The sequence below is a fragment of the Phocoena phocoena genome, chromosome 4, assembly GCF_963924675.1.
Source record: "Phocoena phocoena chromosome 4, mPhoPho1.1, whole genome shotgun sequence".
NCBI lineage: Eukaryota > Metazoa > Chordata > Mammalia > Artiodactyla > Phocoenidae > Phocoena > Phocoena phocoena.
Window position 1 is genome coordinate 8,841,313 of NC_089222.1, and position 18,730 is coordinate 8,860,042.

Here is an 18,730-nt window from a genome sequence, read left to right on the forward strand (position 1 = left end):
CAATTTCATTCCTTTTTATGGCTGAGTAATATTCCATTGTATATATGTACCACATCTTCTTTATCTGTTCATCTGTTGATGGACATTTAGGTTGCTTCCATGTCCTGGCTATTGTAAATAGTGCTGCAATTCTTTTTTTTTTTTTTCTTTCTTTTTTGCTCTTCTCTTTGGGTGAGTTCCACTACCCTGTCTTCCAGATCACTGATTCTTTCTCCTGCTTCAATTAGTCTGCTGTTGAATCCCTCTAGTATATTTTCCAGTTCAACTATTATATTCTTCAGTCATGTGCCTTCTTACATTTTCTATCTCTGTTAAAGTTCTCACTATGTTTATCCATTCTTTTCTGAGTTTGGTGAGGATCTTCATGACCATTCTTTTGAACTCTTGACCTAGTTGATTACTATTTCTATTTCACTAAGGTTTTTTTTTTCCTGCGTTTTTATCTTGTTCTTTCATTTGGAACATATTACTGTTTCCTCATTTTGCCTGACTCTCTGTGTTTGTTTCTATGCATTCTCCTTTCAGTCCTGAAGGAGAGGCCTTTGTAGGAGATGAAACTTGTTGTTCAACCTTGCCCTGGCTCTTGGTTGTCTCTAGAACCTTTGTGATTGTCTAAGCAGCCTGATTGGCTCTTGATAGACCCCAGTTGTTGAGGGTGTGCCAATAGCTGTCAATGTTCCAAAGGGAGGATCTCAGTCAGTACCTAGTTTCAGGCTGACTGGAAGTCAGATCCTCAGGCAGCAGCTTTTAAAGTATGCAAATATATACAGTCCTCTGAGACTTCAGTTGTAAACCCTACTGGCCTCTAGACCAGGCAATTTGGAGGTGTCCCCCTGGTAACAATTGCAAAAATCAGGGTTCCAGGTGTGTCCATAAGCTCTTCGAGCTGTAGTATGGCCAAGGAAGAGCACAGAGAAGGCATCCCCAGCTTGTGTTCCCTGAGGGCATCTTCTTAGTCCCTAGATGTGTAGTAAACCTGAAGCTTGCCCTTCAGGCTGAAGCTCTAGGACAAGAAAATAGACCTTTCTTCACAGGAAGATCTGGAGTGTGTTCAGTGTGCTGTCTGTGCTATGCCCTAGGGGTGACGGCCTGCCGAGTACTGTCTCTCTGGTTGTTTCAGCCCCACGGGGCCCAGAAACACAAGTTTCCCTGGCCACCAGAGCCAGGCTATCAAGGAGTATGCACGAATGGCTTTAGTGGGGTGGGGTATGCCCATCAACACTAGCTACATAGAAGGAGCACAAAACTGGCACCCACTAGCCCCTCAGTCTCTGGAGAGAGCCCCCACCAGCTTCTGCCCCTCCAGCAGACACGTTAATATTAGCTAACACATCTCCTTCACATATGGTCTAGGCACTTTTCAAACTGCTGCTTGCACACTTGGTCCCAGGGTGAGTAAGTCTGTGAGTGAGCCCTTTAAGAGTGGAATCTCTGTTCCCTACAGCCCTTGGATACTTCTGGATGTAAGCCCCATTGGCTTTCAAAGTCAGATGTTTGAAAGGCTTGTCTCTCAGGTGCAGGTCTCAAGGGTTGGGGTTCTGATGTTGGGCATGAACCCTCTCACTCCTCAGGAAGAAGTTCCATACGTGTGAGATCCTTCCAGTCGTGGGTTGCCACACAAGTAGTGGGGTTTTTGGTGAGACCGAATCTTTGCCTCTCTTACCTTCTTCACGTGGTCCTTTTACCCTTTGTTGTGAAGGAACTGTTCAGCTAGTTTTCAGGTCTTTTTCAGAGGAAATTGTTCCATATACAGCTGTGTATTTGCTGTTTCCATGGGAGGAGGTGAGTTCAGGCTTTTCCTACACTGCCATCTTGAAATGCCTCTTGTACAGTTTTCATTTTAAATTCTTTTTCAAACTGGAATGTTGTTACTTGCCATTTAACTCTGATTTAATATCCCTTATGGTTATACTTTTCCAATAAAGAATAGTTTAAGTTAAAAAAAAGGTTAAAGATAAGTTTCCTTGAGTTTGCAGCCTTACCAAGCTACCTAACTAGACAACATTGCCATCTAGTGGCCTAAACATACTACAGCCATCACCTTTGGGGTGGGAGTTGGGGTCCTAGCATAGGTCTGAGGGGTGTGTCCAGGAAGTGCAATGTTAACAGTGATGCCAAAGTCACATCAAGAACATACAAACTCTTCCAGAGCAAACACGTGAGACCTTCAGTTGGAGAATCCAAAGCTGTACCAGCTCCACAGAGAAAAAAGTACCACTGCCATTGAAACAATCTTTTGATCTGCCTCACTTATTTATTTCCTTTTCTTTGAACTTTTAGGGTCCATTTTTTCATTCCCTTGTTCACCTACTGTTTGAAAACATTTTCCAAACATTCTCTCATCTTTACGAAAAGGATGTTACCCTACATCGCCATGACCAGGTAAAGACGCAGGAATCAGATTGCTAATCGTGGTCAGGAACTCCGCATGGGAGTCAGTCTGCACCTTCATGGAGAACTACAATGAGCAAGCAAGAGCTGGGCTTTGGTCTAAACAAGACGATGCTTTAAGAGACAGGAAAATAGGAGGAGACGTACAAGCATGGAGCAGAGGCAGCTTCAACTGAGATTCCAAATATTCTAGAGATAAATATTCTTAGCAAACATCCCTTGGGGCCTCTCCTTGCATTAAAATCAGATACTCAGGGTTTCTCCTGATTGACTAGAAAGTTTATGTAATCCGTTGCTTCTGCAACTAGGCCATCTATGGCAACCACCATCAACTGCCGGAAAAGCACGACGGGCATGAAGAAACATGCCCAAGACGGGACCATTATCAGAACACCACTGATAGGTTCTTGCCAACCCTCATCTCTGACCCTTACAGGTAAGATCATAATAGAATTTGAGAGTACAAACAAAACAGCCATTGTCTTTTTCAACCCACTTTTGATGAAATAAGGATAGAAACAAAAAACATCGGTTTAGATCTGTTTGGACAAAGGAACAGTAAGAAAGCTGGAAGAGGCAATTTTCAGAAATCCAAATATGTGCTTCTCCAAAATTTGCATCAGAGGCTGAGTCATGCCCACGCAAATGGATCTTAGTTCAAATTCATGTTAGAAAAATCTGGAACACACTTACTTCCCCTATGCAAATCTCCTAGGAAAACAGCCGTGGGTTCTTACCTATAATAAAAAGAATCTCCACTGCAATGTCACTGACTGTTGTGCTCCGAGTTGTCGATAGGTCATCATTGCCAATAAAGCAAACGTTGTAAGGTACGGTCACGGCAACATAAAACGTCGCCAATAGAATAAGCCAGTCCCAGCCGGCTTTGAAAGTGCTAAAATGCAAAAGTATGAATTTGGACTTTTTTGCATCAGAAACTTTATACTCCGGAAATGCTGGTTTATCTACAAAAACATTCTGTGGATAAAGACAAAAAGGAGAGAAGGGAGAAACACAACATTAGAAATAAGGAACACACAGCCTTAAACACATGGGGAGAATTATTTATACATACAATGTCAATACATCTTTATTTTTTTTTGAATTTTAGAATTTTATTTATTTTTTTATACAGCAGGTTCTTATTAGTTATCCATTTTATACTTATTAGTGTATATATGTCAATCCCAATCTCCCAACAATGTCAATACATCTTACAAGTGACTTTTAGAAGTTGGTGATGCAAAAAGTAGACTTTTAAGTATGTTAAAATCGGGCAGAGATCTTTGTTATAAGTGACAGGAATATGCAGAGTGTAGTCACCAGTGTTAATAAGTGACTAATCCAGATTTTGTTCATGAAGAATAAAAAGATCGCTACCTAAAATGTCACCTAGAAACATCCAAAGTTGCAAGTATAAGCCTACATACGTTATAAACACAAAGATACAGTTATGTTCCTACTGTCATGGGGACATTCCATATACTTATAGTTTTGAGGTGACAGTCATTATCTAAAGAACATTTGGGGCCTGAAATACTTCTAATAGCAGCAAAGGTACCATTTTTTTTTTTCTCAAAAGGTTAGAGCTATATGATCAATTCAATTGTAAATAGCTGTTAACATGTCTTTCAAACTATAAGCAGGTTGTGCTGACTACTTGCATTTTGTATTATGGTTGTTGGTGACGTTTCCAGCTGGGAACCCAAATCTCATAACCTTGACGGACATAGATTTATTCTGGCACTGGCTAGCCCTTGTTAAGAGGGCAAAGCAAGAAACAGTTACTTAACAGTTATTATTCAAGTCATGGGAGGAGAAAGGCAATGTTCACTGTGTAGCTGATTAAATGCAGAAGAATAGCTGGAGTTTTTATAACTGCAAAAGCACTTCACTTTGAAAGCAGTCCAAATTAAGGAACAATTCTCTTTATTGCTGTGAGACAAAGGGAGGCTCAACAATAGCGTGTGTGGCAATTTGACAGCCTATGACCAGATACTTGCAGACCTTGCTTTGACCTCAATTAATGAGAAATACAAGATAGGTAACGGAAACTTAAATTTGAAAGTTACGTTGAATGAGCAGAACAGTTCAAAGTTCTTGAATACCTGTTACTTGCAGGTCGCAGTGTGTTTTCTTGTTTCCGGCACTGAAGGAAGGGCAAATTAATGTGGTATGTCCAGGGATTCCTAAAGTACTTGGAATCAGGAGCACAAGCTCTTTAGTGGAGACCCTCAGTGCCCAAATATTTCTGCTCCCTTAATATGAATGCCTCTCCTATCCTGCATCTCTCCTTGGTAGGCATTTACAACACACGTTGCTACTTCCTGTTTATAATCTCACTCATCCCACAGGGCACCTCATAAAGCCAGGATTTTGTGGTGAGGGAGGGCCTGCTTCACTCCTTCCAGATGGTTCTTTGATGCCCATCTGCCACCGTGTCTATGCTCCATTCAACTCCCTGACGTGACCTGCCTCCTTTGCCTCATTCTCTGGTTTCTAGGAACAGGTTCCAAAGGTGGATTATGACATAAAACTGAGGAAGGAAGAAGAAAGTAACCCCTGTCGGGCCTCTCATCAAAGCTGAGGCTGGTGCATCGGAGAAGAGAGAGTTGGGGTCCATAAGTATAAATCTCAAGGTTGACAAGCACTTCTACTTACAATAGGACATGATGGATTCCAATACGATTTTTTTTCAAATATTTACTGCGATAACACATAACCAAAAGCCATGGAAGAATATCTCAATTTTTATCCAAACAAGTCTTTTTCTATCATGTTACAGAAGTGAAATGCTTACTTCATTTGAGGGAGAAGCCAGCTCTAGGAGTGAAGGCTGGGAAACTCAAGAAGTAAAGTATTTTTTTATTGAATTATGTTGATTATACGAAGCATTAGTGATGCTGATGAAAAAGGTCAGCAATGTAATAGTTATCTCCACAAATCAGAAAATAAATCACACTATTTCATTTTTATAGGCTACTTAAAATATATGATTTAAGTTATTTTAAAATATACTGAGAATCCAATACATCTCAGATTAGACTTAAATTTTAAAAGGTTTTTCATTCAAATTCTGCATACATCCTGACACAATCACCTGAGTGAAGAAAAGAGATGTCCTTCTCCTCCTGCTTCTCTATTTGTAAAGTTTTATCAAAACCCTTTTGAATGGAAGAAAATTTCTAACAATTGGAAAGTGTGCTTTTAGCAAGTAAGGGGGAAAAGACATATTATTTATAATCCTGAAACCTATGAAGTTTGCCTAAAGAATAATACAACCAACTATCCTCGATGTTAGTTATATATATTATTTATTAATTTTCAAGCCTATTGTTTAGTACCAATGGTGTTTGAGTAGTTTAACCCCTACCCTATGTATTACTGAAACAGAGTAGTTAAGGCCAAAGCCTAATCAAGGTAACTGTTTCCTAAACTATTTTTGCAACATGTCTTTGAAATTAACATCCAAATGAACAAAGGGATGGGAAAATGTTTCTACAGTCATTACGCTGAGTAATTGCAAGGTAGCATATGCCTTTGATGACTACCAGCCCGGTACCCTGTTGGTAATATGCAGGCATCTAAAGCACTGTCCCTTCAAGCTCCCAAGGCTCCCATGTGATCTTTGGGTTGAAGACATTTGCATCATCCCAATGTCATGTAATAGACAGAGTAACAAATCAAGGAAACCAGAAATTAAAAACCTTTTCCAAGAGGTACCATGTGGCAAAGTTAGAGCCAGGATTAAAGGGTGTTACATCTTGATTCTCAGAGCTTGCTAATGGCCTGATGAGCTAATTTGTTCTGAGTTGAATCATACATTCCTATTCCACAGAATTGTATGAGAGAAGCAGCAAGGTAGGGGCAGAAGCACCGTGGCTTTGAGTCAGAAGATTCATGGATGGGTCCCACATCTCCTGGTTCTAATTTGAGATCTCAAATAAGTTGTTCTTTTCCATCTTTAAATGGGAACGAATAAAAATCATATCTAGTAATGGCTTGCTGTAAGGATCACATGATATGATAACAGCAAAAAGAATTTGTAAATAGCAAAGAGCTACAAAAACATTAAGAAGTCTTTTTTTGGGGGCACATGAATGTTAATATATCCAGAATTCCCCAAAGACTGATTGTCTAGCCAGTAAACCATTCAGATCATTGTTTCCTCTTCCCCCTTCTCTCTTTCTGTTGTCTTTTAGTCATTCTGCCCTGTTTTCCTTGAAAAGAGATGGTGAACAAGGCCAGTCCTGATTCCACATTTCCTTTTCAGAAATAAGATGTTACCTGTATTGTCAGATTCACTGTGCTGATTTGACACCTTTCCTTACCATGTATTATTTTAATGCTCCACCCTGATATTTCTACTTCTTAAATAAATGCAATTTAGCAAATTAGCCAAGGGGTGGGAGTTATGATTTTTTAAATAAGATTTTTAAGTACTGTCTGTACTTTGTTGAATCAAAAGGGGAAAAACAGCATGTTCTGTGAATGCATTTTTAAGCTCACTAATACTTGGTACATTTAAATGACTCTGGACTAAATCCTAGAAGAGTGTCATCTTTCAGCATTACAGAATCTCAGGCTAATATTTGTTTAGGTGTTTTGCTGGCTGGCTTGCATAGAATCAACCCCAGGTGTGGTTACCTTTGTTTCTTCCTAGAACTTGTTTACTGTTACTAAGGCTGACTTGGTAACTGAAAGCAGGTATAACGAGGAACCAGGGGAAGGATTCAGAGATCTAGTGGTGTGCATGGTTTGAAGTCTATCCCTGGACTCTCAGGAAACCAATGTGACATACGGGTGTCCCTAGAAAATCTTTATATTAAGCCAAGACAAACTAAACAGAATGTGACTCTTACCGCGGTGCATGGCAGATCAGCACCAGCATGGGTGATGGTCCTGGAGCACAAACAGATGCAAATAGCTTGTCTGGTTTCCAGAGGGGAATCACACTGAAGCACAACCAGGTTGGCAGCCCTTTCATATGAGATCGTGCTCTACACCTGGGCTCCTGCATCTTTGCTCATCAGGTAAGCGGATACTTTGTGTTTCTGATGCATGACTGCTTTAGCAAAGCATCCGAATTTCAGATTAGGTCTCAAGCTCTCTGTGTACAATGAGATGCCAAAGACTCTCCTGTGTCCTTTACTCCCAGAATCTCGGGATCTGAGATCAATTCCAAAACAGCAATGGTTGTTTGATATGACTTTTTCTAAAGTCATTGGCAAGTTAGACCCTGAGTCTTGATGTCTGTTGCCCATAGTCACACATACCCCCAAAGTTCTATGTTCTGGAGATTCCGCAAGGCAGATTAATGACACTACCATCATTTGAAAAATCATCTTTGAATATCTACAACCAAACAGACAGAGTTCTGGATCTCCGAGTGAAGTCTCTTAGTTCTCAGAACCAATGATAAAATTAGCTGTGAAATCCTGGAGGACGTGTGTCACTTAAAACTCTACAGAGTCACCTTTTACAGGCAAAGTTGACAGATAACCACCAGGTTTCAGAGAGGAGTCCTACCATAATTTACTAAGAGTGCGACTTAAAATAACCCATATAATATATGGCATGTCACTTCAAACCCAGTTCCAAGGTGTGAAATTTCCAACTCTGTGTCGCATAAAATGTAAATTTTCCAAATAAAGTAATGACTTTGATTTGTTCATGGCCCCCCTGGATGAAAGCATTCAGTGAAATTAGATAAAGTGCAAAACAGATGGAGCTAAAATTAAATTTGAGAAATTTAAACCAACAAACTACGGATGTGTAATATAACTTGTTCATAAAATGTAACCAGTCCCATTTGCAGTGTCCCTAGTACCATATTGTACTGAAATAATATTCTATGCTGTGATAACACTATGATTAATCATTTTTATTACAGAAATGCCTCGTGACTGCTGACCTTTTCCAGTTTGTTTTTCATAGGAAAGCACAAGCCAAAGTGGAAAAAAAATCTAGTAAAGCCAATAAATGCATAATTGGAGGCTTTCTTTTGTGAATCAAACACTGCCACCCAGGGAAAGTCTAGCATTCACTGTGTACACACACACCACCTACATTATTTATTTTCAATTTGTTCTTTTCTCTTCTTTGCAGGTGGCCAGAGATGTGATAAAGGACCGCTCGGCTCCGTCTCCGGGCTGAATCAAAGTGGGTCCCTGTTCTCGATCTCCCTTTGGCTTTGTCTGGGGGAAAATAAAACTCATTAAGCATCAATGAATGTATCATTTGACCCCAAGAATGTCATTTTGGCAGTTCCTTCTTAAGAGCACACAGTACATGTTTTTCAACACCTAAAATTATTTGCTGGCTCCTAATGACATTTAATGGAATTTTAGTTCCTTACAATTTATTTATTTTTATCATCATATTAACATCATTATTTTTAAAAATTAAAGTAAAACATACAAGAGCACAGAGAAACTTTCAAACAGTTCAGGAAAGCATTAAGCAAAAAACTCTTTACTCCTTCCTTCCTGCCGTTCCACGTTCATATCCCTAATTCTACTTTCAACCTTTTTTTCTCAATTTTTTCCAGAAAAATATCTAATACATAGGCTATATCCACATTTATATTTATTTCTTTGCATAAATGGAAGTTTGCAATAAAAACTATTTATATTTTACTTTTTCCACATCAAAGTAATGTAAATCATTTCTAATTTTCACATTATAGTTCTCTGCCATTCTTTTTTACAGCTAAGAGTGTACCATGTTAAGGATATAACTAGTCTTATTTCCTTTACTATTTCCCTATCATGAACATTTAGTTTGTCCAGGATTTTTTAAAAATCTGTGTAGATAATCCTGCAATGAAAATTCTTAAATGCATAGAGCTGTGCATTGGTATGCCAAGATATTCAGTAAATAAATTACTAGGAGTGGATATGTACATTACAAATTTTGGTATACATATTCCAAATTTAATTCCAGCAACTTACACTCCCAGCAACATTGAGTGGATGTGTCTGCTTTACCACAGACATCAAAATTATGAAATATAAAATAAGAGTAGCCTAACATTTTAATAGCTGAAAGATGCCATAACATTGTTTGAAGTTGCATTTTTAAAATGATGAGTGTGGATAAACATTCACTTAAATATTATTGTCCAATTGCATTTATTCTTATGAAGTCTATTCGTATTATTTTTGTCAATTTTGAAATTAAGTTGGTACTTTCTATTTATTTGCATGAGCTCTTTGTATATTAGTTACCATTTTCTTATCACACATGCTGTTGACAATGATCCCCTTTTGTTACTTGACCTTGGATTTTTATTTATGCTGTATAAAAATTTTACATTTTTTATGTTGTCAGACTTATCATCTATAAATTTTTGGTGTCTAGACTTTATGTCCTGCATAACCAAACTGTCTTCACTCAAAAATTATTTTTAAAAAATCTATGTCTGCTTTCTTCCAACATGTTTATGTCTTCATTTTTTAATTTTAAACATTAAAATTTTTAATCCAATTGGACTCTATTTTAGTAAAATTAGGTAAGAATTCGGCTATTTTATTTTCTTTCCAAAGGCCTACTGCCAAAGAGAAATATATAAATTGACTCTATGAAATGAAGAAACATTTAGTGTTTATTTGGTCAGTTGGTGAACATATAATTTTATGCTTAATAAATTCTATATATATGACAATAATTGCAAAATATAAAAATTAAAAACTTTTTATCTAAGCTTCATCATCAAGCCTCTGTAGTACTTTGAAGGCTGTTTGATTCCTCTTCATAAAAATGATTTGGTTTGGTTGCTACACTGGGGAAACCATTTAACTATTATTGATGGCCAATGTGTGCCAGGCCCTGTTCTAGATCCTCAGTATTAACCGATTTCAATTAATCTTCATAAATACTCAGTGAGATAAGCATTATTATCCTCCATTTACAGAGGATAAAACTGAAAGGTCTAATATCGTGTCACATGACCACATGGCTAGTTAGGAGTACAGCCAGTCTGTGAAGCCAGATTGGTCTAAATTCTCTACTTCCACATGTAGCCCAAGTCCTTTAATGACTTAAATCAATGTTCAAATGCTGCTTGGTGTTAAGTGTTACATAGATGAATGTGTCATAATCAGTGCCCCTCTCAGCCTGATCTCCAGGTGTTTCAAGGCCTTTAATTCCCGCCCCCCCATTCTCAGTCCACACTGGGATGTTTTTAATGACCAGAAAATAGGATGCTTTTATTCATGGCAAAAGTCTAATCTGATGTTACATGTTTTTTCATTGCTCACCTTTTGCTTCAAACTTTGAAAGAATGTTTAAAATAGAATATATTACTATAGACCTGAATCAATAAAAACAGATTAACAAAAAAACACAACGTAGAAGAACAAAAAGGGTACTTTTTTTTTGGAAACTCGATTGAACAAAGCACATTTTATTGTACTATTAAAGCTAAGGTTACGTCTTCATGTGTTAGGTTTTTTTTGGTCTGCATAGAAGTCTTATAAGTAGCATCTGAAAATGTAATAATTAATCGATCAGGGTGTAATTTTTACATATATTTAAATTGGAAAACTGCCAGAGTTTTAAGATAGTGTCTACAGGAATGTGGTAGGAAAGGCCACCAGGCTGCTTATGCAGTGTCCGTCGGTATGAAAATTATGGATGGAATTACAGAGCTAACTACAAAATGGACCAGATTAGAGATTTATGACAGTCAATAAGCCAAATCCCTTCTCTGTGGAGAAATCTAATTATGGGTGAGATATTCCAAATCAAACAACAGGACTTTTATAATCTTAAAAAATAATCACTCAAAGGGAAATATCAGAGAAATGTATGTATCTTGGTCTTGGCTCTAAGTGGAAGGGAAAAAGAAAAGGTTTCCTTGAAAAGTTTTAATCATGATTTAACCCTCATGCAAGATTGGGATTGAAAATCATTCCACCTAGGTGATCGAAAATCTCCCAGGCAAAGGAATGAATTTAAAATGGTCCTGGGTTGGTAGCTCCCAAATGAAAAAAAAAATCAAAAATAGCATTGGGAAAAACTCACTTAAAAAAAAAATAGTCTTGACAGTGAAACTCATAATTTTCATATAAATACAAACACATAAAATATACATATGAAATACATTTTAAACTCAAGTGTTTGTGTGTATAACTAGAAACAAGCCAAATGTCCAAAAACAAAAAAGAAATGCATAAATGGCTGTATAGTTATGACATAGGATGTTAAAATTCCATTAAACTAGACTTAGTGAGAATAATTGGAAAATGAATGAAATGGTGCCCCTACCTGTTGGCACAGAAAGATGTCAAAAACACAATGCTAAGTACAAAAGCAATAAAGATGAGCACTGACAACATGGCAACATTTTTATAATATTCACACACATGCAAAACTAAGTAATATACCAACTAGGGAAATGTATGTGCTACAAAACCACCCATAATCATATGACTACAGCAAATTGCAGAGACTGGAAAATGTAGTCTCTAGCTGGGTTACCATGTGCCTTACTAAATGGAATTAGTAAAATTATGTTTTGTTAAACTGGATTTGGGGTGTATGGGGATTTTTAAGAATATTTTCATATTATATGTATTACAGATACTATATTTTTGAATGTAAAAAATATTTCACAACAAATAACGGACAAGACTAAAGTGGAATTGGACCATGTAGCAGTGGGACCTGACCAGATTCCTTAGAGACGGGGCGGTTAGGGGTGAGGCATCAATTGCTTAAGATGAATGACTCAGGGTTAAAACCTGAAGGAGGAAGAGTTATTAATAAAATGAGAGGTGGCAGAGAGAAGAACATTCCTGAGAGCAAATAAAAGGTGTGAGAACCTTGGTCAGAAGGGAGCTCAGTGTCTTGGAAGAACTCAAAGAAGTCCTGGAGGGTTGGGATATAGAGAATGGGAAGAAGAGAAGAAAAAGGGAAAGTAGAAGGTAGGCAGAAGCCCACTTCACTTTTCCTCAGACTATGTCAGCCACACTGAACTGTAGACAAAGCTGGGGAATACAGTCTCTAGTTGGGCAGCCATGTGCCCTGCTAAATCATAGTCCTGTATGAACAGGTCTCTCAGACACAGGATAAACCTGTATGGTCACCTCCATAACTATGGCTTGCTCTAAGAGAAAACCAAATAAGAGTCAACCAGAAGGATATACAAGTGAAAGAAATAAATGAAAAGGAAAAGAAAGTTTAGAAAATATATGATCAATAAAACCAAAGGAAGATAAAAGTGTTAAACTTCAGGCAATTGTATTCAAGGAAAAATAGAGACAACATCAACAATGTTAATGTTTTTAAAAGGACCATAAATTGAGAAGACTTTTTAAATGATGAGATTACTTTGTACAAGAATCTATCAGCATAGTTTTCTAGATTAAATGAATACTTTGGGGAGGGTAGTTAATTCCCAAAATAGGTCCCCAAAGTGGTAAAAACCTTGAGTACCAATAACCATGGAAGGAAGTAGAGAAAGAGACCATTTCATTCATACTGTTTATCACCCCCCCAAAGGCTATTTCAGATGGTTTTAAAGGTCAGGGTTATCAAGCCTGAAAGGAACAAGTAATTTTTTTTATTGAAGTATAATTGATTTACAATGTTTCAGTTGTGCAACAAAGTGATTCATATATATATATAAAATATATCTTTTTTAGGTTCTTTTCCATGATAGGTTATTACAAGATATTAAATGTAGTTTCCTGTGCTATACAGTAGGTCCTTATTGTTTATCTATTTTTTATATAGTAGTGTGTATCTGTTAATCCCGAATTCCCAATTTATCCCTCCCCCCACTTCCCCTTTGGTAATCTTAAGTTTGTTTCCTACGTTTGTGAGTCTATTTTTGTTTTGTAAGTAAGTTTATTTGTATCCTTTTTAAAATTCCACATATAAGTGATATCATATGATATTTGTCTTTCTCTGTCTTACTTCACTTAGCACAATAATCTCTAGGTCCATCCATGTTGCTGCAAATGGCATTATTTCATTCTTTTTTATGGCTGGGTAATATTCCATAATATATTACACCACATCTTCTTTATTCATTCGTCTGTTGATGGACATTTAGGTTGCTTCATGTCTTGACTATTATAAATAGTGCTGTTACGAACATTGGGGTGCACATATCTTTTCAAATTAGAATTTTCGTCTTTTCCAGATATATACCCAAGAGTGAGATTGCTGGATCATACAGTAACTCTATTTTTAGTTTTTTAAGAACCACCATACTGTTCTCCATAGTGGTCGCACCAATTTACATTCCCACCAACAGTGTAGGAGGAGGAACAAATAATTCTTTTAAAGCTTTGGAGAACAAAAAAGCCTGAAAATTTCTGAATTCAATCTACAAGTCCAGAAAAGTCTGATACCAAAACTAGGTGAGTATAATACAAAAAGATAACCATACACCGCTTTGAATATACATGCTAAAATCCTAAACAATACATTAGTAAACTGAATATAGAAGTGTATTAAAAGAAAATGTACCATGCTTATTGGGATTTATTCCAAGGATGGTTCCATTTTAGGAAATCATTATATAATTCATCGGATTTATAAAGAAGAAAACCCATGTCATTATCTCAGTAAACATTGAATTTTTAAACATAACTCCATAAATATTCTTTTTTAAAAAATAACTTTGTAATAAGCAAGCTATAGAAGGAAGGAATTTTCTTTAACTTGATAGAAAATATCTATGAGTAACCAAGGAAAAACTCATATTTAATGAAGTGACATTAGAAGCTTCATAGTTTCTGCAACTTATAAAATGACAGCAATTTCCCCCCAAAATGGAAAATGAAGTCAATGTAAACCCATTATGGAAGTTTTTGAAAATAAAGAAAAATAAAGAAATAAAGAATGCCTGGTTGTTTTCAATAACGATTTCATGCACTTCCTTCTAAATTTTTACTGCATTTATTGTTTTACTAACTCATTTGCAACTACATAACACATATACAATTATTCCTTGAATATTAAAAAATAAAACATTTTATTTTTTATGTACAAAAAATAATGTACATTTTACAAAATTTAGAAGTGTAAACAATATAAAGCGGAAAATGAATCTCTTTCATAATACCACCTCCCAGAAATAATTCAACATTTTGGTGAATTTATTTTGTTCTAGGATTTCTTTCTTTTCTTTTTTTCACATCACTGAACTCATATCATGTAACTAATCTTAAATATAATTAACACAGAATAATCACAGATTTTTAGATACGGAAAAATATCTGCCAAAAGACATGGGACTGGATGGTAGCTTTACTTGATTAAGAAAAATGTCTGTAACTCAGTTCATTCAATATGGATTATATATATATATAGTATATATATATTATATATATAAAATTATTTTCAAAATGTATAGAATATTCTTTTAATGGTTGCAATGCAAATGGTCATTTGTTCATGAACTAAGCCTTGCTTCTGTGATGGGAAATGAAAACGTTGAATGATTCTGCTGGCAGAATTGTAGTGATGCTGTGCTACACAACCAGATGCCCCCTCAGAATTAAAAGGGTTAAGTCTCGGGCTTCCCTGGTGGTGCAGTGGTTGGGAGTCCGCCTACCAGTGCAGGGGACGTGGGTTCGAGTCCTGGTCTGGGAGGATCCCACATGCAGTGGAGCGTCTAGGCCCTTGTGCTGCAATTACTGAGTCTGTGCTCTAGAGCCTGCGAGCCACAACTACTGAGCCTGCATGCCACAACTACTGAAGTCCGTGAACCTAGAGCCCATGCTCCGCATCAAGGGGGGCCACCGCAATGAGAAGTCCGCGCACCACAGAGAAGAGTGGTCTCTGCTCGCCGCAACTAGAGAGAGCCCGCGTGCAGCAGCGAAGACCCAAGGCAGTCAAAAATAAATAAATTTTTTTAAAAAAGGGTTAAGTCTGCGGTGGCTGGGAGTATGCCGGCCCAGAGCCCTCACCTCTTAGCCCTCAGTCCTTTCTGGCATTGCCTTCAGCTGAAGGAAGTGACCTTGATCAAGATCATGCCCCTTTCCCAGTGCAGCCTGCATTCAATGATGGGTCAATATGGGTGTGTAACAGGAGGTCCCCCTGTCCAACCCTGAAGGACACACAGCTTTAGCTGGTGGTGTACCTGGAGTGGGCAAAGTATCTTGTTGCAACTTCATTGCAGCCCAATTTCTTCCTCTGCTCCTTCCTTCCTTCTCTCCTGTTATACAAGTGTTGAGCGTAAGAGGATTGCCTAAAAACTTCCCACAATCTCCATCTCAGACCTGCTTCCCAGAGATCCTGACCTGCATCAACAGTGTTGCAGCTTTACCCTTGTTCACATGGTCTGAATAAACACAGCTGGTTGGTGTTTAAGTGGTGATTACCTGCTGAACTGTGGGGTAAAGGAGGTGCCCCAGAAAAAAATATTTACTATTTGTTATGTGAACTAAGACTGCCACCTGCCATATAAGTAAACAAAGGGTGTTGCAGCCACCAAGACATCACATTACAGCCTCCCCAATGGTGAGCCCTGAGGGAACTCAGGATGGAAACAGGATGCCCACCATCTAGCAGTCAACTGCTGCAGCCACCCCGACGGTGCACCCTGAGGAGACCCTGGATGAGAAAGCACAGGATGCTGGCCCCAGGTAGCTGAGATGCATATCAAAGCAATGATTTCAGTGAGCCCAGACTCTGGCATCTTCCCATACACAGAAAAGCGCTCCATTCTTTAACGTGAGATGTCTGGTTTTCTTTAATTAACAGTAAACTTTTGATGTTCCAACTACCTGGTCTTTTGTTGAAAAAAATCCTATATATCCTGGCTCCACCCCCCGACCCCCTTTGCTTCTTCAGAACAGTTTCTCAGAGTTCAGAGGCTTAAGTCCTCAGAATGTCCACCATATAAAACATAACTCTCAACTTCTAGGTTGTGCGTTTTTTTTCAGTTGACAGTTATGATACATAGAAATGACTAGAAGGGAAAGAAGAGTAATGTAGTGAATTGTTACAGGACTCGGCTTATTTCATGAATTGAAGAATCCCTCTGGATTTAATATATAATGGGTCCAAACTGGTTTAGGAAAGACATAAATTTATAACTTCTACATCCTTAGATTTATAATTCTGAATCATTTCTATTGGCTGGAATACATCTTTAAGTAGTTTCTTCTAGGAGACATTTTTGGGTTATGTATTTTATGGTTTTCCATAAACTGAATTCTGCAGTCGTCTACTGTGACTTTGCTAGCCTGAGAATGTCACAAAAACCTGCCAATATCTGGATCTATCAGATGGGTCGTGTGCTGGGACAGGGCAATGGGAGCGTCCAAACCAGGTGTAGGCAATAAGAAGTGTTGACTGTAGAAAATTTAAAAACAATAATCCAACCACATTTGGTCAGCTTTTTATTACTGCCACGTGCTGGTAATTTAAAATAATTCCAGTGACAAAAGATTCTCCCTCAACCCAAAATCTTTTGTTAATCTTGATTCAAAACAATTCCTGTGGTTATTGTTCAATTTTAATAATACATGTAAGTTTCAAAATTGGCACATTTATAGTACAATTACACACTGGGAGAAAATATTTCCAAATCACTTGTCTCTAGAATACATAAAGAACTCCCCAAACTCAACATTAAGAAAACCTAACAATCCAGTTAGAAAATGAACAAAACACACGAAGAGATATTTCACTTAAGAGGATACAGGAATGGCGAATATTCACATGGAAAGGTGTTCAACATCACTAGTCATTAGGGAAGTGCAAATTGAGACTATAATGAGATATCACTGCACACCAACCGGAAGAGCTAAAATTATTGACAATACCAAATGCTGGTGAGGAAGTGGGGGTACCGGGTATTTCACACATTGCTGATAGAAATGTAAAGTGATACAGTCACTCTGGAAAATAGTTTGGCAGTTTCTTGAAAAACAACAACTAAATATATATTTAACCCTGCAAACCAGCAATTATATTCCTGGGCAATTATCCCAGAGAAATGAAAACTTATGTCCACACAAAAACCTGTGCACAGCTGTTCATAGCAGCTTCATCTGTAATAGCCAAGAACAGGAAACAACCATTCAATCAGTAAATGGTTAAATAAATTGTGGTATATCCATACTATGGAATACCATTCAGGAATAAAAAGGAACGAAATATTAATGTATTCATAACTTGGATACATCTACAGGGCATTATATTCAGTTAAAAAAAAGCTAATCACAAAAAGTTACATACTACGTGATTTCATTTACGTAACATTCTCCAAATATTGGAGGTGGGGAACAGACCAGCAGTAGTCAGAGGGTAGGGGGGTGTATGACTCCACAAGGGTAGCAAGAGGAAGATATTTATGGAGATGAAATAGTTACGTATCTTGATTATGGTGGCGGTCACACAAATCTACCCTTGTGACAAAATGGCATAGAACTATACACACATCATGTCCCAAGGCCAATTTCCTAGTTTGGGTATTATACTATAATTATGTAAGATGTAACCACTGGAAACGATTGAGACCTTTCTCTCTCTCTACTATCATTGAAAATTCCCATGAATCTATAACTTTTTCAGAATAGAAAGTGAAAGGGATATTTTCAGGTTACATCTGGATATTGCTTTGTTTTTACTGATTTTTGAGTGCAGTATATTGAGGCCTTTTAATTGCTTTCAACATGTGAGAATCTAAGCTGCATGGAAGCCTGGAGCTGGTGTCTCATCTCAGTGATGCTGGTGGCCCAAGAGTCTGTGTCAATTTGGGGAAAGAATCCTTCCTCAAAACATATTACTTCCATCTGAGACAGGATGGGACCTGGGACACTTTGCTGCAATGCTTGCACCTGGACAAACGTCTCCTTGAGTAAGAAAATACAAAGAAACTATAAGGGACTAAAAATAACTGCGTGCATATGCAGCTGGGGCAAATTATGGACAAGAAGGTACAAAAAGACCAAGAAACCCAACTGCAACTTCTTAAGAGCTGGGAGCAAAAGCAGGGCACTACACATGCCCCCTGCACTCAACACCACCAAAGGGGCGGGCAGACCACCTAGGTCACACCTCTGGCCCGACCCCAGGGACATACCCTTACCCTCACCCCCATGTAAGGAACCAGCTCGTCCCTTGCCCCCGGGAAGCAAGCAAGGGAAACTATTGCTTGTTCTCACTCCCCCTTGCTGTAGCAGGGGCCCCAATAAAGCCTTGCCTGAACTTCTTGTCTGGCCTCTAGTCAACTTCTATTGATTGGGGAAGGCCAAGAACCCTGGTTGGTATCACATCTATGAGAAATTTGTTACACTGAACTGATCTTGTCAGAATATGACACTTGACTGTCATATGCCAGAAATTTTATTATAAAATATAAAAATTTACA

General features: G+C 37.8%; 1 protein-coding gene across 1 annotated transcript in view; it reads right to left on the reverse strand.

Annotated features, from left to right (window-relative positions):
* The window catches only part of KCNH8 (potassium voltage-gated channel subfamily H member 8), a 383,045-nt gene that overhangs the window by 164,080 nt on the left and 200,235 nt on the right, over window positions 1-18,730 (reverse strand). The window contains exons 4-5 of the mRNA XM_065876325.1: window positions 8,461-8,588; window positions 3,129-3,369 (exon numbers count right to left, since the gene is read on the reverse strand). Of these exons, the coding sequence (XP_065732397.1) occupies window positions 3,129-3,369; window positions 8,461-8,588 (369 nt within the window). The remainder of the gene's footprint in view (window positions 1-3,128; window positions 3,370-8,460; window positions 8,589-18,730) is intronic.